General features: G+C 34.2%; 1 protein-coding gene across 1 annotated transcript in view; it reads right to left on the reverse strand.

Annotated features, from left to right (window-relative positions):
* The window catches only part of LOC118196746 (protein O-mannosyl-transferase TMTC1-like), an 848,849-nt gene that overhangs the window by 450,378 nt on the left and 371,558 nt on the right, over positions 1-26,913 (reverse strand). Inside the window, exon 3 of the mRNA XM_085812306.1 lies at positions 1,618-1,691. Within this exon, the coding sequence (XP_085668432.1) occupies positions 1,618-1,691 (74 nt within the window). The remainder of the gene's footprint in view (positions 1-1,617; positions 1,692-26,913) is intronic.

Here is a 26,913-nt window from a genome sequence, read left to right on the forward strand (position 1 = left end):
CAAGGAAGTTATGTGGTGTACACATCAGATTTTTTCTTAAGATCTTATACAGCAAATATAAAACATATGTATGACAACAAAAATAAAAGCTGTTGCGCACCCAACGTTATTGCCATGCATTATATTTAAAAAATAATAAAGCGAATAGCGAATATAAAAAATGCATAACAACGCAAAGAAAAGTATGTTGTCAAACAATGTTATTGCCATTTTTTTAAAAAAAATCTATATTGCAACATCTAACACTCTCCTCTATGCCCTTAAATGGATATTGAAAAGTAATTTTGAAAGAAATTCTAACTTTTATATTTCTACAGATTGCATGTCTTGTTTAAATGCACTTTATAATGCAGAAAATAATAATGGTCTGATTATCGATATTAAAGATCTTTACCCCAAACTATCCTTATCCTTTAATATTAAGTTTGGGTGGGTTCAAGCCCATATCGGAATATGCTGTAATGAGAGAGCGGATGTGCTCGCAAAAGAGGCTGCCATAGGGAGTGTTTCGAGGACGCCCTATGTTTAGAATTTAAAAAAAAAAAAAAAAAAAAATAGCAACTAAACAAAGGTAGAGCTCGCATTCGAGATTGGTCGAATTCGAATCGTATTCCAAACAAAAGTATTTCCTAATTTAATTTAGTACTTTCTGAATTCGGTTATTTTAGCAACGTCTGGTTATCAGAATATACTTCTAATTACAACAATGTTTTAAACGACGCAGATATTTACGCGTTGCCCAATGCCAACACGTAAATATTTGTAAATTTAAAAATGCCATTTCTATAAAAAATGACAAAATGTAACTTTTCATGTTCTGCGTGCGGGTATTTAGTACTCAAATTTTAGGAAAATGTTTTAGTTATTACGAAAAATTTAAAACAAAACATTTGACTCCCATTTCACAAAAATTGAGCGAGATAATTTCAAAATTTGCGATTTTTGACGTCATACGATGATGTGTCGTACGATTATGAATTTGCCATCTGTTGAAAATTGATGAAGTAGATGGCGATGCTTGGCAACGGAATGACAGTAAACAAGAAAAAGTTTGGGTTTAGAATCGTAAATAGGCAGGCGAACGTTATGTCAGTAAAGGAACGAGAAGGTTAGGTTTTTTAATTACGGCAAAGCCTCGAGGGCTATCTGCCTAAGGGGAGGGATGCTTTCGTGGAGGACTTTCTAAGGGAAACTGGATCGTATACACGTTACACATGGGGAAAACCACGAAAACATCCATGCAGCCAGCCCGTTCGCGGGATTCGAACCTCGGACCGAACTACCACTGTTCAGCGACTTTACCGCTTGGCGGAACGAGAAGGAAACCGCGTGTCGGTTCATTATGCAAAATAATTTATCTGAAGATTGGTCCACCTAATAGTAGGGAAATGCAAAATCGCCTTGTGATGCCGCAGTAACTAAAACCTTCTTTTAACAGTCTTTTTAACGATAATTTTCGTGTAAACCACTGTATATGGTGTACAAACAGTTAATCTGCAATAACGCATTCAAGAACTCCCCAAGAACGCTTCAAATACGCAATACAAATATACAGGATGTACAATTCAGTATTCTAAAATTGCTGTATTTATTTACTGAATAATAAAATAATCTTACCTGGAACAAGCGATCAAAGAAGACAAATACAAAACGCAACAGAGAACATCCGCTCTACCCACTATACTGGATACCTAAAATATAAATAAAATTTTAATAACACCTATATTTACATAAAGAAAATTGAACTAACTGTTATATTTCTAATTTCCTAATTTCAATTATATATTGGCCTTTTAAGGATATAGAATGACAAAAAAATACTTTTTTTACTTCCTTCTACGAAGTAAAAAGGAAGTATTATAATCGCGAAAAATCAGGCAGCATATTTCAACGAAAATATCCATTTTGACCGCTATCGAATGCAATTTAACGATGTTTTTGCGTGACATCCGTGCGTAACGGCAGAATGAAAGACTTTCGTCCAAAAAAATTATAAAAACTCTTTTAAAATGAGAAGAATTTTTCGTGGCGTCTGTACGTACGTACGTACGTACCTCGCATAACTCAAAAACGAGTAGCCTCAGAACGTCGAAATGTTTTATATTATTTAAAAGTTATTATCTCTGTTATTTAAAAGTCAGCAGTGGTTATTTAAAAGCAATCATTTAATATATTTAAAAATATATTAAATGTCTTATATTAAATTAAAAAATATATGATTAAAGCACTACCAAATTTTCAGTGTTTTGGGTGACGTTTTTACTGAAATTCGGTCCAAGTATACTAAAAGGACGCGTGAGTGTTTGGAGGACATTCTGTGGAAACTTTGCCTTGCATATTGAGAAACTACAAGAGTCTCTTGAAACAGGCCTAACGTCATCATGAAAAGTCATGAAAAGAAACTTTATTTATGAAACGAAATGAGTCATGAAAAGAAACTTAGTCATCATGAAAAGAAACTTTATTCAAATGTTGATATTTCACGGCTTTGAGCATTGAAATTATTAAACATTGAATATCTTTGAGCATTGAAATTATTAACATTGAACTATTTATGTTTTTGAATATTGAAGTCAATGCTAGAATGAAAGCTATCATGAATGAACAAGCTAAAAGAATTTAAGTTTAATGGGTAAAATCAGAATACAAGCAAACCTTTTTCGGGTAACAAATCGCTGTTTGACTCAACCTTTTTTACAGATTTTACCGCTGCAAAGGAGAATGATGAGTTTCTTACTTCGGAGCATGATGGAGATCCGTTAATAAAAATGGTATCTATTCGTCGCGCATGTTGCGAGACATTCTTAGAGTATACGGCTGTATGACTCAGGGAAACCGTCCTTTTAAGGGGACTCATACACCTTAAATCCCTCATGATCTTCGAATATGTGACTGTTGCAAGAATTGGGATATTTTATTTATTTTAAAAGCAATTACTTCCAACCTTTTACAGCTGACTACATAATATAGCTGCTTTAGAAACTAGTAACCAGAAAGTTTGTGTTGCCACAAATATTTTTGTAATTTAATCCTCTTTGTGACAAAATATTTCGCCATGTTTCCACCTTGCGCGCATGATATTTTAAAAATGGCTAATGGTACATACTTGAAATTGGATGGAATTCTTTATATGTTGTCACGATTTTCGAACTGAACCAACAATCTGATAAATATTTTAATATTGAAAACTTTTATGGAAGAAAACATTACAAATTTTCTTAATAAAATACATTTTATAAACTCAACTCAACTCAAAATAGAATAAAAATTGAACATGAAATTTTTAGAATTTTAGGTTCACAGTAATTTCCAAATGTTATAAAAGCGATATATTAAATATGGAATTAAATTATGAAACAGAATGTTTTAAACTGTGCGCGCAAGTTGGGAAAATGACGAAAAATGTTGTCACAAAGCGGATTAAATTATAAAAATATTTGTGGCAACACAAACTTTCTGATGACTATTTCAGAAAGCAGCTATGTTATGTACTCAGCTGTAAAAGGTTGGTAGTAATTGCTTTTAAAATAAATAAGTTATCCCAATTCTTGCAACAGTCACCTATTCGAACATCTTATGGGTTTTAAGGTGTATGAGTCCCCTCAACAGTCCCCGTCTTTTTATTTATGTATTAAGGTTTATTTATGCTTTCCATTAAGGTATTAATTAAGGTCTTTTCATTCATATATTATGTATGGTCTTTTGAGGAATTTTAACGTCACTCTCTATTTAGGTATCTTTTAAGGGCGCTTTCCTTTCAATTATAATGGGCCCTCTTGTGTATTAAAAATCGTGCCTTTTTATGTATGTTTTAAAGCATTTGAGAAATTTAAAGGTCAATACCTGTATTTAGGTATCTTAAGGGTCCTGTTTTCTCATTTGTGTACGGATCATATCTATTCCTTTGTGTATTGAGGACCATGCGTTTCCATTTGTGCATGAACCTTTGTTTGTCATAGGAACCTTTTGTCTATCACAGAGATATTTTGTTTGGATTTAAGTATTTTTAAGGGCCCTGTGTGAGGAATTTTAAGGTCACTTCTGGTATTTATGTGTATTTTAAGAACAATGTATTTTATCTATGTATTCTTAATTATTAGTATTCAATTTTATATTTAAACTATTATTATCACTTGCCCGTTCAAGTGAAAACAAAGATTCAGATGATGTAACCTATGAAAAATTTTCATTTTAGGAAAGGAAGCAGAAACGCTGATCTACAACTCAGCATTAGTTAAGGTGCTAATAGTGCGTCGTCTATGAATATAAAACATCCTAACGCACAGTTTCTTTTGCAGACTATAGTATTTACAAAATATATAAGTTCCATGTTGTGAAACTCAAAAACAAACAAAAAGCTTAAAATTTCCTGCATTTTAATAGCACACAATGAGCGGTGGTAAACATATTTCACTCCCCCAAAGAAGGACAATTAAAAAATCAAATTAATTTTATCTAATAAGCTAAATAAATTTGTCCTGAAATAATCTCAATACCTAAAATACTTTAATATACCATTACAAGAAAAAAAAATTGCTTTATGAATCCATATTTTGATACACCATACATCAACCAAAAAGAAGACAACGGTTTATCCGAAAATTGCGTTTTTAATCCATTTCTGTTTATTCACGTGTATCGAAAGGGTCAGATTCCCATTTTTTATTTTCCACGCTTTTTAAATTCGAGCTATATCCCGTTTTCTTCTATGCCACGGCTGTGCTTGGACTCAAAATGTTTCATCAATACGAGTTGATGCTTTTATTTTCTTCGGTAAGAAAATCGATTTGTTATCTCATACCCACATTTTGACACTGTCACTGACGATAAATCGAAGGCATTCCGGGCCACCTTTCATCTCAACAAAGTATCACGCCATTATTTTCACCTTTGTTATCGTAGTACAGTTGTTTCAAACTGGCAGAACCTCATGCAGACTCCAAATCAATTTTACCCTGCCAGAGGATACATTTTTTATGGTAAATTATTTAGTTACATTATGACAAGTATTCGAAGAAAGATTTTAATGATTCGGAACACAATATTACATTATTATAGATTTACATTTAGTTCTTTCCTGATTTTCAATGCGAGTGAAATTTTGCATCGATTTTTAACTTAACTTCTTGATAGGCTATAGAGTTCAGATTTCGTACACATACTTTTTGTCGATGACAAAAAAAAATGTGGTAAAAGAGCTTTCTTCAAAATTTGACTTACAGTCTTTCTTATTTAATGTTTAAGCGGTTTTTTGCATCTATCTTTGCGTGAGGAACAAACTAAGCATACCAAATTTCATTGTTTGCATCATCAATAGAAAGGGGAAAATATTTTTAATGAAACATTTATGAAACCTGTATCTTAATTTCTGAATGTTTGAAAACTGATCGAATTTTTATCGTGATTGTATTTGGCGTTCATGATTTTAGCATGTAAACACAGACATAAAATTTTCACAGATTGAGGGAAAAAAAAAACATTTCGCTGTGTTTCAAAACACGATTAGTAAAAAATTATTAATTAAGCCATTTTCTACACCTTAAAAAATGTGCTGCTGTCTGAAGAAGACGGGAAACGAGAAACGTTACCTGCGAAAAAACTGCTTTTGAGTTTTCCATCTTGGCTCAATTAAGGGGACGGTGGACTTTAAAATAGCTAAAAATCCACCAAAATATTAAATTTGTATTTTTTACTCTCATCAGATTCCATACACGTAAATACATCGTATGCAAAAAGCCGAGTTCAAATATTCTAATTTTTAAAGAAGTTACAAGCACTTAAGATGTGTAAAAATCGTAAACTTTGCATTTTAAATTTTGGAGAAAAATGTAAAAAGGTATTTCAACAGTTATTTACCAATGTAATAATTTATATATTTGCCCAAAAGAAGTGTTTATTTCTAAACCAAAAGCTAGAAATGTCAAGTGTTGACAACTATCAATGAATTTAACTTTGGTTGTGTGAATGCTATACGCCTAGAACAGGAAGAAATAATCTCGTTTTTCCCCTACTCGTTCCAAAAAATGGCGAACAACATCGCTTGAACCAAAGCAAAAAGAGAAGTTTACCTACCTGCTAGGAAAAACCAGAAATAGTAAAAAATATTGTTAAGTATTAAAAGATAATGTAAATGTAACAAATGAAGGTAAAACATATGATGCGAGTGAATTTTAAAAGTTTCATTGGATATAAGGCATAAATTGTTTTTACCTCTAACTGCGAATCACCCACCAATTTGCGATGTGTTTATTTTTCTCATATTAATATTATGAGATTAAAAATATTTAAATGATACGAAAATGTTATCTAGTGTCTACATATTCATAGTTAAAGTTAATTTGCTGTCTCTCATCACCATATATTAAAGGTGGTAAGTTTGAAGAAAAACTTTAAACTCTGTTTTCTCAAAACAAAATTTTTCGCAGTTCGTATGTCTTGAAAATGCTGCATGCGTCTCATTTGTAGTTTAAAATGAATTATATTTGGAAGAAACTATCTTGTTATATGTTACAATGGATCTGCGTATGCATTTTCGGATGTGAGGTTATTAAGAAGTTTAAACTTGTGATAATGTTTAACAAAAGGTGATTATTTTTCCGAAAATTAGGTTTTAGTTCACAAAAATACTTTTGAAAAATTTCTGATTCATTATATTCAATAAAGGATACACAAAAGCTTTTTGTCAAGTCTTTATAACTAACTTAAAGGAAAAATTACGAAAAAATATTGAAAACTAGCGCGAAAGGAACATTTTAAATCTTTAATTAAAATAATTATTTGTTTTAAAAATTTTTAATTTAAAATAAATTAAACTTTTGAACATATATTTTATAAACTGATGCTATAATACGTATATGCATAAAATTTCTTGTTGAAAACACAAAAACAAACTAATTTTTAAAGTCCACCGACCCTCTTAATGCTGAAATTCGCCATCTTCACGTAGGTAATGACGAATTGGTAATATGTGTCTTTCATAGGGTTTTTCTTTATTAATACTATATGATTGAGGTTACAAAACGGACGATAAAGTACTTTAAAAAAATTAAAAAAACATTTTTAATTAACCTCTTGGGTACGGATTTATTTGAGAAACTTTTTGCATGTGAAACGGATATAATTTTTAGTTGCGATTCATCAGTAGCTACTTCACTTTAGGAGTATAAATGTAACAAAATTTAGTATTTAGGTAATCCACTATATTTCTAATCTTCCTTATTCTGTCATCTTTATTTTCCTCTTCATTATCCGTAAAGCTTAAAATATCAAAAGCCTATCGCGTGCCATAATGCTGGCGAAAATTGGAGTACTTATTGCATATCGTTTTGACCAATACATATGCATTTTTGGCTTCTTTATGTGCGGCATCAAGATGCATAATGCAATATAAGCTTTCATTTCATCAGAACATACAGGAAAACACCTTTTTTTTTTTTTTTTTTTTTTTTTACACAACCTTCTTTTGCTATCCCTTGTCTGGCATATCTATTCGTAGCGATCCAAAAATCTTCATTCAAGACTTCTTTCAAAACATCTAAAGGCGTAGGATTACTACCTAGTCTGCGCAGGGTCAAAGGATTAATTCCAGATATTTCAGAAAAACATTTTATATCGGCTACATTTTCTTCTTCTTCCCAAATCCATTCCTCTGATACTGGTTAACGAGAAGATTCACTATCACTGCTCGATAGACGTCTTGTGCGTCTTCGAAACCTTGATATTATACTGCAATAGTCATCGTTTTCTAGTTCAATATCGTCTTCATCACCTTCGCTTTGTATTTCATCGTAATTGCCAATTTCAGGATCACTAAACAGTTCTTCTTTAGATTTCTCAAAGTCACTTTCGCTATCACTATCATAAAATATATTCCTTGTTTTTGACATAATGGGGCAGTGTATCGCAAATAATGTTCACCGAAATACTGTAATTGCCTCTTCTATTATGACTGATACAAGCTATAATAAAATGAACAGAATTGTGCATAACCTTGAATAACGTTTTAGACATGTCATCCGCTCCTAGGAAAAACAAGTGAATGTCGTCTCTCAGACGTCAAATGTACCCAAGAGTTTAATTTTTGGTTTGACGTCTTAGACACGTCAACCGCTCCTAGGGGAAAAAAGTGAATGACGTGTCTCAGACCTCAAATGTACCCAAGGGGTTAAAATGGCTTTTATACAATAATCTTTTATTTAAAATGGATATGATAATGAATGCACTAAAATGAGAAAACTAATTTACCACATATTTTAAATGGAATAGTAGATTAAACAGGTATATTTACAGAATTCATCTACAATTTTAAATTGCGAGTAATAAAAGCGTAGGGAGCTCACGTTAAATTTAAACCAATAATGGTTTGTACGAGGCGTATTCGGAAACTAAGTACCGTTTTGAAAAAAAAATAGTAAAACAATTTTTTCGAATCCAATTTTATTTTTACATGAAAATACATGTCAAACTATTTTTCAACATAGTTTCAGCCAATGATCAAATACTTGTCATAGCGGGTGACCAGTTTTTGTATACCATCGTCAAAGAAACTTCCCGCCAGTTTCGATAACCACGACTCCACAGCATTTTTCGTGTCATCGTCAGATCCAAAGCGCTTGCCCCCAAGCTCGCGCTTCATGTGCAGGAACAAGTGATAGCCGAACGGCACCAAGTCCGGGCTGTACGGCGGGTGATCGAACTGCTCCCAATGAAACTGTCGAATTATCGATTGAGTGACACCAGCAGTATAGGGCCGAGCATTGTCATGGAGCAACACAATTCCTTTACTGAGCATTCCTCTTCGTTTGTTTTGAATGGCACGCCTTAGTTTTGTTAAAGTCTCACAATATCGTGCCGCATTAATGGTTTCACCTCTGGGAAGAAATTCAGTAAGCAAAACGCCTTTCCTATCCCAGAAGACTGTGCATATGATTTTTTGTGATGACATTGTCACTTTGAACTTTTGTTTTTTCGGAGAATGAGTGTATTCACCGTAAACTTCTGTCACTTGACAATAAATTTCGGCCGGTTTAACATTCCTAGCGTTCAAAAATTTAATCACGGCACGAATCTCGCAGTCAGCGGGAGAACTAATTGTCTTAAACATTTTGAATGTGCACAGCAAACTGAAAACACAACATAGAGCAACCAAAATGGCGACAATTGAAAGTCAGTGAACAAGAAAGACTAGTGCGCATGCGCGAGACGCCTACCACAGCGCTGCGACGGCGCTAGATTGAGACGGTGCTTAGTTTCCGAATACGCTACGTACATTGTACAGTGATGTTCAGTTAAGAGAATTCGTTATTTAGGCACCGCATTCTTAATAAGATTCAATCCCTATCCGTGATAAAGTTAGTCTCTAATAATTGTTCCGAAAGATTAAAAAACTTTACCAAAATTGAAACACCATCCGATGTTGTATCTGACAGTTCTGGTAAGAAATTAAGAAGTTTAATTGCTATTTACATGCAATGCATGCATTTCTTGTCGGTATGATTCATTCCAAGAAAGTTACTTATATAAAAGGAAAATAATAGGTTGTCTCAATGTCTTCTCAAGTTCTGCGGCAAATGGAAAGTTTCCTAACTTCTTTATTTTAAATAACTATTTTGTAAATAAAATTGAAACCTTAAATAGAAAAATTGTTCTGTTAAAAAAAATCATTTGGGTTTGAAAAAATTCGGTTCGTCACCTGTTTTCAGATCGTGCATTTGCTTCACGTACAAATTGCATTTTGGTGTGGTGTGGTGTGGTGTGGTGTATTTAATTTATGGCAAAGCACACTAGGGCTATCTGCATAAGGGGAGGAATGCCTTCGTGGAGGACTTTCTAAGAGAAACTGGCTCGTATACACGTTACACATGGGGAAAACCACGAAAACACCCATGCAGCCAGCCCGTTCGCGGAATTCGAACCTCGGACCGAACTACCAGTGTTCAGCGACTTTACCGCTCGGCCGCTGGTGGGCCCAAATTGCATTTTGGAGCGTTGTCGTAGTAATTGTCCGTACTGTGTCAGGTTTTGGTTACAGAAAGTCGTTCGCACATTATGGAAACGAGTTTGACGATAATTAATTTTTTGGTACTATTCGGTTTTGAGGGCCGTAAAAAAAATTGCAGCGAAAAATGTATGCGCAAAAGCGCCAAATCTAGCAAACGCGCCTATTTAACAGCGCGCCAAATCTAGCGAACGCGTTGATTTCACATTGCGTAAGTTTATATAGTTCTATATTTCTTAAGACGCCATTGACATACTATCCTAATTTTTAAACCCTTTTTTGATTTTAAATCCTTTTTTGATATCCTATGTATTTAACAATTTGGGAATTGCCCATGACTAAAAGTCGGCAATAGAATTTTGGGTAAAGTGCAGAATCACCCACTGCCTGACGCGTTTTTAAGAATTGCACATACTCGGTATCCATGTGCACATCGACCTGTTTTCACTTAAAAAAAATCCTAGAATTGCACAAAAATGGCATTGCGCACACCTTTGACTTTTATCTATGTACACATCGACCTATTTTCACTTAAAAAGTAAAATAAATTAACAAAATCTCAATTGTTTTTAACCTTGTAAAAAGCGGCAAACAAATAAGTGAGCGATTTTGCACTTTACCGAGAATATTTTCAAAGAAAAAGCATCATTCATTATAGAAAATTACGTTTGAGCAACCAACGAGATGAAATTACGCTTTAGAGATAAGTCGGTAGCGAAATAGCGATGCAGGCATCCATTCAGTTATGTTTAGCAATTTTTATGTAAATTATAATAATAATGATCTGAAATAGTTATTTACTCTTATGCTTCCATTCAGTCATGTTTAGCCTTTTTCATATAAATTATAATAATAAAAAAGTATTATATGAAATGAACCTTTCATCTAAATTAAAACATCAATCTTAGATAGTTATTTACTATTATACTTCCTTTCTTGCCGCAATGATTAGGGTTGCCGCAATTATTTTTGGCAGCATTGGCATGAACCATAGTTTGGCGATTTTTTTACGGCCCTCGAAACCGAATAGTACCAATTTAGGTACATAAAACACACATTTCTCGCGACCATTTGCTTTATTTCACAGCCTTGATAATAATTATTGGTTATAATTTCAAACTTCATATGAATAAGCTATTCACTGCGAAAACGAAGATGCGTTATAAAAGTTATATGCATCATTATAAGCGATAAAATTTATCGTGCGAAAAGCAAACGTGTAATTGCTTTTCACTGTGAAACGTGTGTAACGTATAACTGTGCGTTATAAGTGTCCCTGCGTTTTAAGCGGTATGAAAGTAATCTCTAAGCATTGTAAGAGTTATAGCGTTTCAAGCTTTATAAAACTAAATTAGACACCACAAAAGTGAGGATTTAAGTATTATATATGTTATAAGCTGTAATGTATCATCCGAAAAGTATACATGTTTTGAGCGTTGTAAGCATCCCCGTGTTTTAAGCGTCATAAAAATAAGTTTTAAAGCGTTATAAAATTACGTTATACATCGCAAATGTGTTTAGAAGCAAAAATGAGGATAGATTGCATGTATTAAAGCGATACAATTTATCGTTTTAAAAGCGGACATTCGATAACATATTTTGGTCGTTATAAGCGTCCATACGTTTTAAAAGTTATAAAAAGTAAGTTACAAGTATTATAAGCGTTCTGATGATAATGCAGTGAATACTCAATTTAATATTATATTAAAAGATACCATAGAAGCTTTTAAGTATATAAAAGCATTATGAAATCTAGAAAAGTTTCTTCTCAAATTAAAGAGAGTAAATTGAACTTTCGTTTTTATTCGAATCTTTTACCTAGATTTTAGAAAAAAAACATTAACATAAAAAACTACGAGGCAGATATGACTTTTATCTAATAAAAAATTTATTTTGCAAAATAAATATTTTGAATTATACGAATCCGCCAGTGAAGCAGTTAAGTTTTAAAAGTACTCAAGGTTTTCATAATTTATTATCAGAATTTGTTTTAAAGATCTGAGTTGAGTAAGGTATGTTATTTTACTTTTTTAAAACAACGCTGCTCAACCGAGAATCATTTTTGTGCAAACATTCTTTTAATGTTGTTCGAAAAGTTTCGACGAAGCAAGTGGACTTGAATCCGCGCAATTTTTTGTCTGATATTCGTTTTTAATTCAGGTATGGTTTACGGTATCAATGTACACACTGTTGTTCTAAAACCCCCAAACAAAAAGTCGCACGGGGACAGTTCTGGTAATCTTGGAAACCAAGAGATGTTCGTTCGGGAAGAGTTTTCTTAAAGCAGCCATAGACGCACGAGCAGTATGACATGTGGCTCCATCCTGTCGGTAAAAATTAAAATTAATTTCTGGAAATTTAGTGAGCTGTTGCATCACAAATGATCTGGCCGTGTGTGTTAAAGGTCTGCATTAAAAGTGTTGGAAAAAAATATGGCCCAATAATGATGAAAAAAGATGATGAAAATGCACAACCACAACCGCTTTTAATAGAACTCAGTTTGGTTTCCATCATTCTAAAATCGACTAAAGTCGCCATCTTATAAAATGATTTTACGTAGAAAACATGGCGTATACTAGACCAAAGTTTCATATTTAGCAAATGACATGAAATATCAAACTAGAATCCAAACCTCCATACCTGCTGGTGAGCAGAAAATTTTTTATTTTATTAAATTTAACAATTTTTAAAATTTTTTATTTTATTAAATTTAACAACTGGATTTTTAAAATTTTCTACTTCACTGGCACACCCCCTGTGTGAGGAATATTGTTCAGACAAAAAGCAAAAATAAATGTAACGTAAATTTCGAAGCTAAAGAACGTTAATCAAATGGGGAAAATGGCAAAGATTCTTCATTCGGAAACTAAGTCAATCTTACGAAAATCTAAAAATGACCTTTAATTAAAGTTTGGAAGGTGTGCAGATTTCTAAAGAGTTTATAAAATATCTATACGATTCTGACAAGCAACATATTTACTGAGCTTTCCCTGTGAAAGGTGTAAAAGTTTAAAAAATTTATTTTTTATAATGTAGTTATGATACTATTTTTACATATTTAGAAAATGGGAATTTTAACACTCCAAGAATAGAATCCATAGGATATTATTAGCCTCATTATCATATCATGACGTAATTTTATGATCTGCATCAAGCAAACTGTATTTATATTTGATTTAAGGGGACTCATACACTTTAAATCACATAAGATCATTGAATATGTGACTGTTGCAAGAATTGGGTTAACTCATTTATGTTAAAAGCAAATACTTTCATCTTTTTACAGATGACTACATGATATAGCTGCTTTCTGAAATAGTAACCAGAAAGTATGTGTTGCCACAAATATTTTTATGATTTAATTTGCTTTGCGACAAAATGTTTCGTCATGTTTCCACCTTGCGCGCACAGTTTAAAACATTTTGTTGCATAATTTAATTTAATATTTAATATATAGCTTTTAAAACATTTGGAAACTGCTGTGAACCAAAAATTCTAAGTATTTCATGTTAAATTTTTATTTTATCTGGAATTGAGTTTATAAAATGTATTTTATTAAAAAATCTGTACTATTTTCTTACATAAAATTTTTTAATATTAAAATATTCATCAGAATTTTTGTTCAGTTAAAAAATAGTGCTCATATAAAAAATTCCATCAAATTTCAAAAATGTACCATTAGCCATTTTAAAAATACCATGCGCACAAGGTGGAAACATGACGAAAAATTTTGTCACAAAGCGGATTAAATTACAAAAATATTTGTGGCAACACAAACTTTCTGGTTACTAGTTACCAAAGCAGCTATATTATGTAGTCAGCTGTTAAAAGATGGAAGTAATTGCTTTTAAAATAAATAAAATATCCCAATTCTTGCAACAATCACATATTCGAAGATCATAAGGGGTTTAAGTGTATGATCCCCCTTAAGATCATTCTATTCTGCAAACTGCATTCATCTTATGAGAAGATATTGAGATGAACAAGCTTTAAGGCAACAGTTGTCTACTTTATTTTTAATTGTCACTTTAGTTATTATTTCTAGCTTTAGTAGTAACGTCAGTCTTAGTTAATACAATTCAGAAACGCGAAGAGTAAAGTGAGAAGGAAAAAGGAAAGAGAAGCACAAAAAAAGTACGTGGCGTGAACGTATAGCTGCAGCTAGCGATATTCCAAAAAATAATAATTACATACTTTCTTATTAAGAAAAAAAGAAACGCTCGAAAAAGAATTCCAACAATAAATTCTCGTTTGTTTTGTTTTATTAGATTATGGCAAAGCACTAGAGGGCTATCTGCATTAAGGGAGGGATGCCTTCGTGGAAAACTTTTAAGGGAAACTAGCTCGTATACACGTTACACATGGGGAAAACCACGAAAACGCCCATGCAGCCAGCCCATTCGCGGGATTCGAACCTCAGACCGAACTACCAGTGTTCAGCGACGTTACCGCTCGGCCGCTGGTGGGTTCCCAATACATTTTATTTTTAAACGATTGTTAAAAGATTTGTTTCTTTTGTTCTTCTTTTCCATTCTGAGCTGTCAAACAAAATGACTAACTTGGACACCAGTTCAGATTACAAAAAGTATTACAAAAATTAAAAATTTATATTTCAAATTATGAAAATAAATTTACATTTCTATTTTTAAAATCTTAAAAGATAAAAAGCTATGAGTTAGACAGAGAATAAATAACCTTAATTTATGAGAATTAAATGTATTATCTTTTATTAGATAAAGCTAATTGAAAATAATGCTTTTGGTATGGATGCATTCGGCTAATCCATGCTTACGTTTATGAGTAATGTTTTCGAAACCGAGAGAAATCAAAAACAGGCCTTCGTGGTGTAGTAGTTCTGCACGCTGGGCCGGTGTTCCAGAGGTCCGTGGTTCGATTCCCGAAGGCGTTTGCTAATTTTTCATCTTGTCTGCTTCAAAAAAATACCTTATAGAGACAGTGGGTATTTTTTGGAAGCAGACAAGTTAAAAAATTAATAACGCCTTCGCCGGGAATTGAACCGCAGACTTCTGGAATACCGGCCCGTGTGCAGGCCACCACAGCACGAAGGCACGCCAAGAAGGTGGGAGAAATACCTTATATACTCCCCCTTTTAAGAGGAAACGTGGGTTTTTAGGGGATCCAATCACCAAATCCTGGGTAAGGCGAATCATCATCCAACACCCTTTTAGTTCGGCCGCCACTGTAGAGACATTAGGATTTCTTGGAAGCTGGAGAGATGAAAAATGAGTAACGCCTTTGCCGGGAATCGAACCACGGATCTCTGCAATACCGGCCCAGCGTGCAGCCCACCACACAACGAAGGCATGCCAAGAAGATGGGAGAAATACCTTATAACCTAAAGTCTCTACAACTTCAGTACGCCCTATATTTACAATAGCTAATAATAAACGTTGACGGGCTAATTCTTTTTTCAGTCCGTCAAACAAAAACCACATACTGGGATGGCTACAATTAAATATTGAATTTAGTACCTCATGAAGGCCTTTGCCAGAAAGGTTTCGAGTGGCATTGTTGGATATATTCAATTAGATGGCATCTGTTCAAATAGATGGCAGCTAATGCGAAAATTTACAGGACGTACTGCCCCAAACAGAACGTCCAAAAGAATGTTTCCAACGAGCCAATAGGCACTCTAAAGACAGGAAGACCGAAACTCAAACGCCTAAACTACCTGAAAAGTGACCTTTCTAACTTAAAGGTCATTAATTAACAATTGTACAGCAGCCTGGAATTAAATTCTAAAAACGCCAAGACCCATCATGGCTATTGAATCACTGAATCATTAAGTGGAAGAAGTGTTTCATGCTTTTTAAATTGCAGTCAAACCCCGCTATAGCGAATATCAAGGAACTAAGAGTTTAATTCGCTATATCCAATCCGGAAAAACAGGCTCCCACAGAAAGAGTGACTGGCATGATCACGAGCCGCGAAAGACGTTAGCTGCAATTTTAATTTTTAAAAAATATATTGAAAATTAATTATGATTATTATTACTTGCAATTACTAAATTTGGGACTAAAATGCTCATTCGATATATTAGGTGCTCGTTATAAAGTGTGTTCATAATAGTGGGTTTGAACTGTATTGAGTACAATGTTTTATAGCGTGTTCCAACAAACGGAGGGCCAGGAAATTAAAATGGATCCAAAGTTTGTTCGTTATATTCGGGGGTTTGTTATAATCCAGATTTATTACAGCGGGGCTGGATTGTATTGACAATATCCAGACTCTTCAGTGCATAAATTACTGTATTAACCGTTTGTCAGTTTGAACGCTGTGTTTAAGCGGATGTCCAATCAAGCGGACAGATCGTGCATAAATTTAAAACGCGTATGCTTCATTTTAACGAATGACAGTTTTGAAACGGCGATAAATTGATAAAATATTTTAGCCATTCTCCAACTTGAAACACAAGTTGCCAATTTCCACATTTTCAATCCATTAATCACGTTTTATCAATGCATTTATAAACAGGCAGTTATAAACTCTGCAAAATGGCCAAGCGCGTCTTTTAGATAAAATGACGTGGAATATAATCCTCCGAGAGCTTTAAGGGTTAATTTAACCTTAACGTGTCAAAATTTCTCTCTCAAGGTTTGAAGTTCCGTCACATTGTGTGGCAACCACTTTATCGTCGCATTAGAATGACAAAGCGGCCACCTCAAAACACCGTCCTACAAAAGAGCTATACCGAAGTCCGTGTTCCGGGGTCAAATATTGGCGCGATAACACAAAATAAAAGTTTTCGTCCGGTGCTAGTGTTATCTTAAGCGACGCCGATTTTAATTAAGATAATGTTGTCCATTAACGACAGCGCTGTAGATAACAGCTCTTTGCCAAAGCAGTTTGTTTTCAAATACTTTCCAGATTGGGTTTTAACTTTTCAAAAAGCCGCCGTTGCTGCTACAATTATACGTCTTAAGTCGGTTTATCTGGCGTATGATTGAGTTCTTTGGAGGCATATTATGGAAATTGAGATGTAAACTTGCATACGATTACAATGAATTTAGGGGTTAATTATTTAAGACCAACGGAGCCAGAGATAAGGAGAACTGCTTCTTCCGAATTCCCTTGTTGTTTTCGTGCGTCTTCGGGAAGCCACTTTATCAAGACTGCATTAATTATGCAGAATCCTCGTCTTGTATTAATTCTGCTCGCTTCTCAAGTAATTGCTGTAGGAAATTATGCAATGCATAACAATAACATTCTGGGAGAAATGAGGCAAGAATCTCCTAAGAGAAATGAGGCAAGAATGGGAAGGGCATTATGTGAAAATTTTTGCAAATTTTTTAAAGCCTGCAGCTAGTTTTTGCTTTAACAATTACAATCAGCCCCGCTACAATTAATTTGAAGGTACGGGAAACTCCGTTCGCTATATCAAATTCGATAACAAAAGTAGATGAACTAAAAAAAAGCAATGTTTTTACATTTGTATGATAACGGATAATAAAAAATATTAACGAATTTAGCTTTAACATAAAATATGTATGTTTGCAAAGGAAAGGTTTGGTTTAATTTGCAAAGAAAAGGTTTGGTTTAATTGATTACGGCAAAGCATTTGAGGACTATCCGCCTAAGAAGAGGGATACCTTATGGAGATCTTTTCAAGGGAAACTGGTTCGTACACACATTTTACATGAAGGAAAGCACGAAAACGACCAGCGCCTGTTAGCCAGGATTCGAAACCTGGACAGAATTTAACGGCGCTCATACACCTTAAACCCCTTATGATCTTCGAATATGTGACTGTTGCAAATATTGGAATATTTTATTTATTTTAAGAGCAATTACTTTCAACTTTTTACAGCTGCCTACATAATATAGCTACTTTGGAAACTAACCAGAAAGTTTGTGTTGCCACAAATATGCTTGTAATTTAATCCGCTTTGTGACGAAAAATTTCGTCGTGTTTCCACCTTGCGCTCATGATATTCTAAAAATGGGTAATGGTACATACTTGAAATTTGATAGAATTCTTTATATGGACACTATATTCCAACTGAAACAAAAATCTGATGAATATTTTAATACTGAAAAATTTAATGCACGAATACATTACATATTTTTTAATAAAATACAATTTATAAACTCAACTCCAAATAAAATAAAACTTTAACGTCAAATTCTTAGAATTTTTGGTTCACAGTAGTTTCCAAATGTTATAAAAGCTACATATTAAATATGTAGTTAAATTATACAACAGAATATTTTAAACTGAGCGCGCAAGGTGGAAACAGGACGAAAACTTTTGTCACAAAGCGGATTAAAGTATAAAAATATTTGTGGCAACACAAACTTTCTAATTACTATTTCAGAAAATAGCTATATTAAGTAGTCAGCTGTACAAAGTTGGAAGTAATTGCTTTTAAAATAAATAAGTCATCCCAATTCTTGCAACAGTAAAGATCTTATGGGTTTTAAGGTGTATGAGTCCCGTTAACAGAGATCAGCGACTTTACCGCTCGACCGCTAGTAGTTCCTTGCCAAGGAAAGCTTTTTATAAAAAATATCGTATGGCTTTCAAAACGCTTAAAGAATTCAAAGCCCCATTCGGTGGACAGAATTTGGAAAGCATTTATAATAAGGAAACAACACACCGATAATAATAAAGCATTTTCATTCCCTAAAAGCCCCCTCAGAGTAGTTTATTGTACTACCAGAGATCTGTACTCCAGCACTCTCGGCTCTGGGGTTATATAACTTGAACGTTGTGGTTCTATTAACCCATAGCGGAGGAGTAAGGTCCCGGACCTTCGGATGAAACACGACTGGCCCGCAGGCCAGGTAGCGTAAGCTCACGTAGACGGGGGCAATGAAGCTCTCACCGGTCAAATCTGCAGTTTATTAGGCCCACTTTAACAGGATCTCTACGCACCTGGGAGTGGTGTCCACAGTTGGACAATATAGAGGTGTGTCACAACAGAGTCCTTCGTTAGTCTTCAGAGCACAGTCCGTTGATAATACAATATTCTAGGGAAGTGTGGCACGGGAGGTGACAGTAACAGAACGTGGATTAATCTTTCATGAAGGCTTTTTAACTGGCATCCCTACCTCCCCATATGATATGGAAGCTTTCAGTTCGAGCCAAATAGTGTAGTACCTTTCTATATGGCGGAACACGTTAAAGAGTCATTAGGTTAATTGGAATCAAAAAAGATGAAAAATATGCAACCGCCTTCGCCGGGAATCGAGCAACGGACCTCTGGAATACCGGCCCAGCGTGCTACCGTTACACCACGAAGGCACGCTAGGGAACTGGAAGATATACCTTATATACTCCCCTTTTTAAAGGGCGACTAGGGTTTTAGGGGACCTAGTCGCCAAATCCTGGGTGCGGAGAATCATCATCCACAAACCTTTTAGTTCGGGCGCCAGTCATTAGGTTAATTGGAAGCAGAAAAGATGAAAAATATGCAACCGCCTTCGCCGGGAATCGAACCACGGACCTCTGGAATACCGGCCCAGCGTACTACCTTTACATCACGAAGGCAAGCTAGGGAAGTGGGAGAAATACCTTATAAGGTTAACAAACTGATTCCCTAAAAGGCGAACCAACTGCATAACTCAAACTCCTAAAATTCCCTACTTTTTTTTCCATGAACACGAAAATTTCAAAATTTCCATGATACTATCACGTGAATCATCACTTGAATAGATTTTTGTCTGACAACTCGGTCAAAAAATTTGCATGGAATCAAAAAAGGCGACATATGATTTTTGGTCTCACACACACCAAATACAAAGGACGGCATAGTGGGTGTCCGAAGATTTGCTTGATTTCCTAGAATAATTATCACGCCAAATTTTACGCAGTCCTTTTCAGAACACATGGAAAAAGTGGGGTTAAAAATAAAATAAAAGATATCTAAATGTGTTTCCTGTTGGGGATGAAATATGAATGTGGAACCTAACATTCTGAACATGGTTGATTTTAGTGGTGAGCAATTTCTTCGTTAAAGTTTGCGGACACTCTGGAAAGGATATGAAAAATAGGAAGAGGAAATTTCAATAGAAGATGTTCATACAGTTCATTACATCCAATTTTCGCATCTTTGGAAGTTCGCTGCAACAGTATACAATAACAAAGTATATGGGAATATATAGTGGGACCAAAAGTGCTGTTCTCTTAAGCCGGGTTCTTTACAGTGGTGTTCGACTGTGTGTGTATAACAGAATGGCATTTGTTATAGACAGGAAACATTTGAAAGCTTAAATACTGTAGAAAACTTATTCTCTATCGTAATAACGGTTTCGTAAGTTGGAAGGCGAAGAGTAAGAGTTCTTTGAGCATGAGAAATAGTTAATCAGAAGAACAACATAATACTCGTAGAATGAGAGAGAGAGAGCAGAAAAGAAAAATAGAATTGATAAGACAATCGAATGATAATAGAATGAGGAGAAACATAAAATAACAGTAAAATAATTGAAGGAGAATAAAAAAAAGCGGACTGAAAATAGATGAATAACAATAATAAGGTAATAATGAGGTGAATAGAATAACATTAATCAAAGAAGCATGGAATAAAAATTTAGGAAAAATAGAGTAAGCGTTAATATCAATAATAACAGATAGATTTGTAATGATAATAGTAGTAACAGCGATAACATAATAGTATTCATATTAGTAGTACAAGGTGTTTTCTGTCTCTTTACTGCGTGCCTTGATGGTGTGATTGGAAGTTTATGTCGATTATCAGAATTTTTTCATAGCTCCAGGTACAAGAGTTTTACGAATTTTGTATTTTGATAACTATTTTTAGTAGACATTATAATAAAAAATGTTATATAAATTATATATATGTCTGGTAGCGCCGATTACAATTAAAACGGGAGGTGCACAGCTATATATTATAGCAGTCCCATACACAAAATTTCAACTTTCGAAGGCTAATTCGTTTTTGACTAATTCGAGATATATACATACATACGTACACACGTACAAAGATATCACAAAAAATTTCTTCTGAATCAATTTTAAATCCATTTTACAGTCCGTAGGAAGAAAGAGTCCTTTATTATGTGCGTACGTACAGATGTCCCGAAAAAAATCGTTCAAATGGTTTCGAGAGCGATCAAAATGGGTATTTTGGTTGAAATGTGATACCCGAAACTTTTCTCGATTACAATACTGCATTTCCTTCGTACAAGGAGGTAAAATAATAGCAAAGTATTGAGATTTTAACCTTGCACCAGAAAATTTCTTAAAGTTTTAATATGCTTCAGCTGAGCTTCGCAGTTTTATCAATGTGCTAATACAATAAATACTCAGTATCGCTAATGCAAAATATTTTGTCTTTTCAGTTTTATTACTGAGGATTGCTTACAGTTTTACTGCTAAAGATCACTTGTGGCATATACGGTTCAACTGCATAATCACAAAATTTTTAAAATCAACTTATATTTAGAAGTCCCAGTCGAGTGTTATGTGTTGCGATAATTTTTATAGCCCCTGTATTATTTCTTTAAAACTACCCATTGCAAAGGAATCATCCATCATCCGAAGGAGAGAAAATGTATAAAAATATTCAATAATAACCTCATGATTTTAATGCATTTTATTTAAATCAGTCATATCATAAAGCAAAAAAATTTTCTTAAAACTGTGTTAGTATATAACATATTAGATTAAATTTCAAAGTTAAACATAAATATATTAGACTAGAAGAGAAACACGCTAATGTGACAATCAAAATCGTAAAAACAACCTTGTATTTAGCGTAAGTATATTGAAACAATCGATTTCGAGGGCAGCTAAAGGTCCCTCCTCATCAGGAGAAAGAAATATCTAGAAAGAAGAAAAATAAACGGGAAGGAGTCTCAGAAACGCATGGTCCTTATCAGCACTGCACGTGGTTATAACCGGATTTTTAATCAGAGTTACACTGGTTGCCTACTTTTACTGAGCCAGGCTATCTGATCAAACATGAAACACAAAGGACAAGAAAAATGGCGAAGTTAAAAATAGGGAACGAGGGGCAACTGCACCTTCGCGCTCAAAATCTGAACTTCGAAGAGGGTATAAATATCCGTTCAGTGGTTGCTTTTCATTATTCGAAGTTCAGATTTTGAGCCTGAAGGTGCAGTTGCCCCTCGCTCCCTATTTTTAACTTCGCCATTTTTCTTGTCCTTTGTTTTCATGTTGATCAAATAGCGTGGCTCAGTAAAAGTAGGCGGCCAGTGTAACTCTGATTAAAATTCCGGTTATAACCACTTGCAGTGCTGATAAGGACCACGTGTTTCTGAGACTCCTTCCCCTTTATTTTTCTTCTTTCTAAATATTTCTTTCTCCTGATGAGGAGGAACCTTTAGCTGCCCTCGAAATCGATTGGGTGTTTCAATATACTTACGTTAAATACAAGGTTGTTTTTACGATTTTGATATATACATTGCTTATACACAAAATCTTGCATTTTCCTAAAGGGCAACTGTCTCGCGCCCGAATATAAAAGCGTTTTATTTCGAAAGGTTACAGCTCGCTTTCAAATTGTCGAGTTTTCGAGTTTGTTAATCAGAAATTTGTTAATGTTTTTTACATGATATGTAGATATTCTTTCAAAATATTGTAAGGAGTGTATTAATCTGCCTAACAGTTAAATTTTGAGTTAAAGTTTCTATGTTTTCTTAATTTCAAGCTTACAACTTCCGGCGAAAACGTAGTCGCGGTTGAATCGCGGTTGAATGCAAATGCCGAGAAGTACTTAACTGTGAAGTTCTACTGACTTCGAGAGAGAGAACCAGTGATTCTGACTAGCGCGCGTCCGCCATTTTAGGCTACTGTCTCTTAACCTGGTAACTGTGGCGCCCTCGTTTAAGAGTGTGCACCGTTTTGTATCGCCAGAATCGAGCCATGACGAGTATATTCGTCAATCACAGAGTAAGTTGCACTGGTAAGATATTGGATCAAAAAGATGGGTTTATTTTATTAAAATTGAAAATTTTATTACTAATATTTATTTATTTGGTTAACATAAGCATATATTGCATACATATTAACTAAAAACGCAATCAATTAACTCTTTCGCATCGAAGTCGCCCGTAACGCCCGTTCATTCAGGCAACGGCAAACCGCCCCAACGCCTCGTTTATTTTCTACCTAGTCCTTTCCTCTCGACGTTAGTGTATGGCTCATTGGTTTCGCGAGTTGTTAAAAGACATGTCAATCATTCTTTTGAAGCAAATAAAGGAGAAATACGGAAAGCTACTGACGTTCGCAGGTGCAATCCGGCACTAAGGTGAAACTGCACATAATGGATGAAACCGCAGGGGGGGGGAAGGAAAACTATTCCAAGACAAATTCGTAAACACGGGCGTTTTCGATGTTTGTTGAAAACATATTTGGTCGTCTCTCGATGCGAAAGAGTTAAATTGAATATTATACATATAAAAGTAAGAATTTAGATTCCTGCAGGTTACAGGGTTACTATACATAACGGGAGTTTGTAAATCGAATACCAATAATGCGATTCCTTCCTGATCTTACGTTTGTAGCAATGCGAACACCTTCGCGTAGGGTTGTTGTTTTTTTTCCCCATGTTCCGAGTATATAATCTGGAACAAGATTCCCGACTAATTGGCTTATATTACGTCTAAATGGCCGAGTTTGTGTCGAGTTATTTCTTTCAATTGGATACGTCGCAAAAGTGTCTTTAATAAATTTGAGCAAAAAGTTGATACGCGATAATGTTCCATTATTTTTTTATATCATATGAATGCATTCAGACGCATAATGTCTAAGAAATGGAGAAATATCTCTTTGTATTACATTTGGAGTCGTTTTCTTGCGGTGGAGTACGCTATGATAATTCCATCGCTCATATCCACTCCACCCATTTTTTATTATGATCAATCACTAGCTCCGGTTTCTTTATTATTTTTCATTTCTCTGCTTCTATAACGTTGTTTTATACGTGCGTTGCTTACACTACTTTACACGCATGACGAGTATGATCGTCAATAAACAAAATCGTGCCGCTTCTCCATGACGAGTATATACTCGTCAATCAAAGTTAACTGGTTAAGCTATTATTATGCTCGGTCGTACTTTAGGCCCTTGATAGCTTCGCGGTTAGTTTTCTTTAAGGAGCCAACTCTGTTAAAAATCTTGATAGCTTCGGCATTTTAGTTAAGATTAGTTAAGTTTAATTACTTAGTTACTGAGTTCCAGCCCGAGTAGAGGCTTTATTGTAAAACTCCAAGATGGAGTTCTGTGAATATAATTTGGGCAAATAAAAAGGGTATTTAACCCTTCCCAAGTTTCATTTTCTGTCTCGCGAACTCAAGCAATTATTCGCTTACCAGTTAAGATTCTTCTCCCACCAGCGGCCGAGCGGTAAAGATGGTGAACACAGGTAGTTCGGTTCGAGGTTCGAATCCCGCGAACGAGCTGCTGCATTAACGTTTTCGTAGTTTTCCCCATGTGCGACGTGTATACGAGCCAGTTTTCGTTAGAAAGTCCTCCACGAAAGCATCCCTCCCTCTAGACAGATAGCCCTTGTGTGCTTTGCCATAGTTAAATAATCCAATTTAAATCTTAAAATTCTTCAAATGTAACTTAAAAGTATACAGGTAAGAATCTTACAATATGAAAGAGGTAATAAACCAAATTCGTAGTTCATGCTTCCAGGTTCGAATGGAAGACTACGTATATTCAAAACTTGATGGCTGTAGGCGCCGTTGTTTTTCACAATGGGAAGTACATGCATGCATATTCTTCGTTATTTAACTTCTTTGAAAATTACATGTCGGTAATATTTGGTGGCAACAATTTAAAACGTGATTCGGATAGAAAGCGAATTTCGATACTAATAGCACCCGTGGTGCTAAAACAAATGTTTGCTTTGACTCAGCTAAAATTCGTGATTTTCAAAATACCATACATTTCCAAGTTGTAATCTCTTATTTGCTTTCCTTTTGAAAAAAAAAATCTTTTATTCAAATGTAAGCAAATGAATACTGTCAAAATCAATTTTTAATCCTCATCATGAAGCATAAAGCAGAATGGTAACCTAACATTTCCAATTCTCCTAGTCTTCCTCTATCCAGATCATCAGCGCTGTTTTATCAAACGAGCTTAGCACCTTCCGAGTGAAACAAATTCGATTAGTTTATTAGATTTTCCAAAATAAAGGATTAGTTAACTTAGTTATCTGAGTAAAGAGCAAACAAATTAAATCAAAACAAAGGGCTACATATAGAACATTTTAATGGCAATAAAGTAGACTTTGTTTTAGCTCTTAAGCACTCATAAACTGATAATGTTTGTCTTCTTTGAGCATTTTAAAGGTATTTCTGAGGAGTGTATTAAATTAGTTAACCCTTTTGGAACTGAACAACAAATGCAGAAGTCTTTTAAAAAGCGAGAGTAGAAATAGCAGTAAAAGTCGTTGTAAACGATCACCTCTTTATGTCTGATGATTTCAGAAGATGCAAGTAATAAAAAAGTATTTAAGGGGACTCATACACCTTAAAATTCATAAGTTCTTCGAATATGTGACTGTTGCAAGAATCGGGATAACATATTTATTTTAAAAGATATTACTTCCAACTTTTTACAGATGACTACATAATATAGCTGCTTTCTGAAATAGTCATCAGAAAGTTTGTGTTGCCACAAATATTTTTATAATTTAATCCGCTTTGTGACAACATTTTTCGTCAAGTTTCCACCTTGCGCACACAGATTAAAACATTCTGTTGCATAATTTAATTCCATATTTAATATATAGCTTTCATAACATTTGGAAAATACTGTGAACCTAAAATTCTAAGAATTTCGTGTGAAATTTTTATTTTATTTGGAGTTGAGTTTATAAAATGTATTTTATTAGAAAAATCTGTATGTTTTCGTGCATAAATTTTATTAATACTAAAATATTCATCAAGTTTTGGGTTCACTTAGAAAATAGTGCCTATCTAAAAAATTCCATGAAATTTCAAGTACATAACATTAGCCAATTTTAAAATATCATGCGCGCAAGGTGGAAACATGACGAAATATTTTGTCACAAAGCGGATTAAATTACAAAAATATTTGTGGCAACACAAGCTATCTAGTTACTAGTTAAAGCAGCTATAATATGTAGTCAGCTGTAAAAATGTGGAAGTAATTGATTTTTAAATAAATAAAATATCCCAATTCTTACAACAGTCACATATTCGAAGATCATAAGGGGTTTAAGGTGTATGAGCCCCCTTAAAAATACATAACGTTTTTAATGAATGTAACAATTTTTAACGGGTCCATGTAGCAATGAACAATAGCTTAAATGGATCTACCTCTATTAGCATTTATTACATGGTTTCAATTGTTAATTAATAACAGACTTCTGAGTGAAAAAATTAAATATACTACGCTTTGATACTAAAACGTTTTCTGAATCCAATTTAAACCCCTTTTACAATCTGTTGTGGAAAAACGAATTCTTTGCTCTATCCGTACACACAGATATTTCCGTACACGCACTTAGTTTGCATTTTGTTTTAAGATTATACCATTCTTATTGGAATGGCTTATACAAATCAGCGTGAGAAACCATCTCATACACGTTTATATATCCTTCGAGATCAAAAACAAACCTATGACTTCTCTACAAACTGACTGAAAATCTGTGCTTAAAGCAAAACCGAATAACAAATATTGATCTTTCCACGAATGACATAGCACCCAAATTCCTCCTGGAACAGTGTGTTAAGTTTGATTACTGGATGTTCGCCACAAGCATTCAAAAAATGTATTCAGGTAAGATCCTGAAACATGGGCTGGAGAACACACTTTTCAAGGAATTCACAGGAATTCGTCGCTGCTTCATTCGTCAGGACTCTGCCAGCACACGCAGTGTCCAGACAAACATTACTGTGCCTTTTGTGGCTAAAAGCACACGAATGAGTAATTTCAT

The sequence above is a fragment of the Stegodyphus dumicola genome, chromosome 3 (assembly GCF_044657685.1).
Source record: "Stegodyphus dumicola isolate Sdum_Otavi_A_Nest chromosome 3, ASM4465768v1".
Lineage (NCBI taxonomy): Eukaryota > Metazoa > Arthropoda > Arachnida > Araneae > Eresidae > Stegodyphus > Stegodyphus dumicola.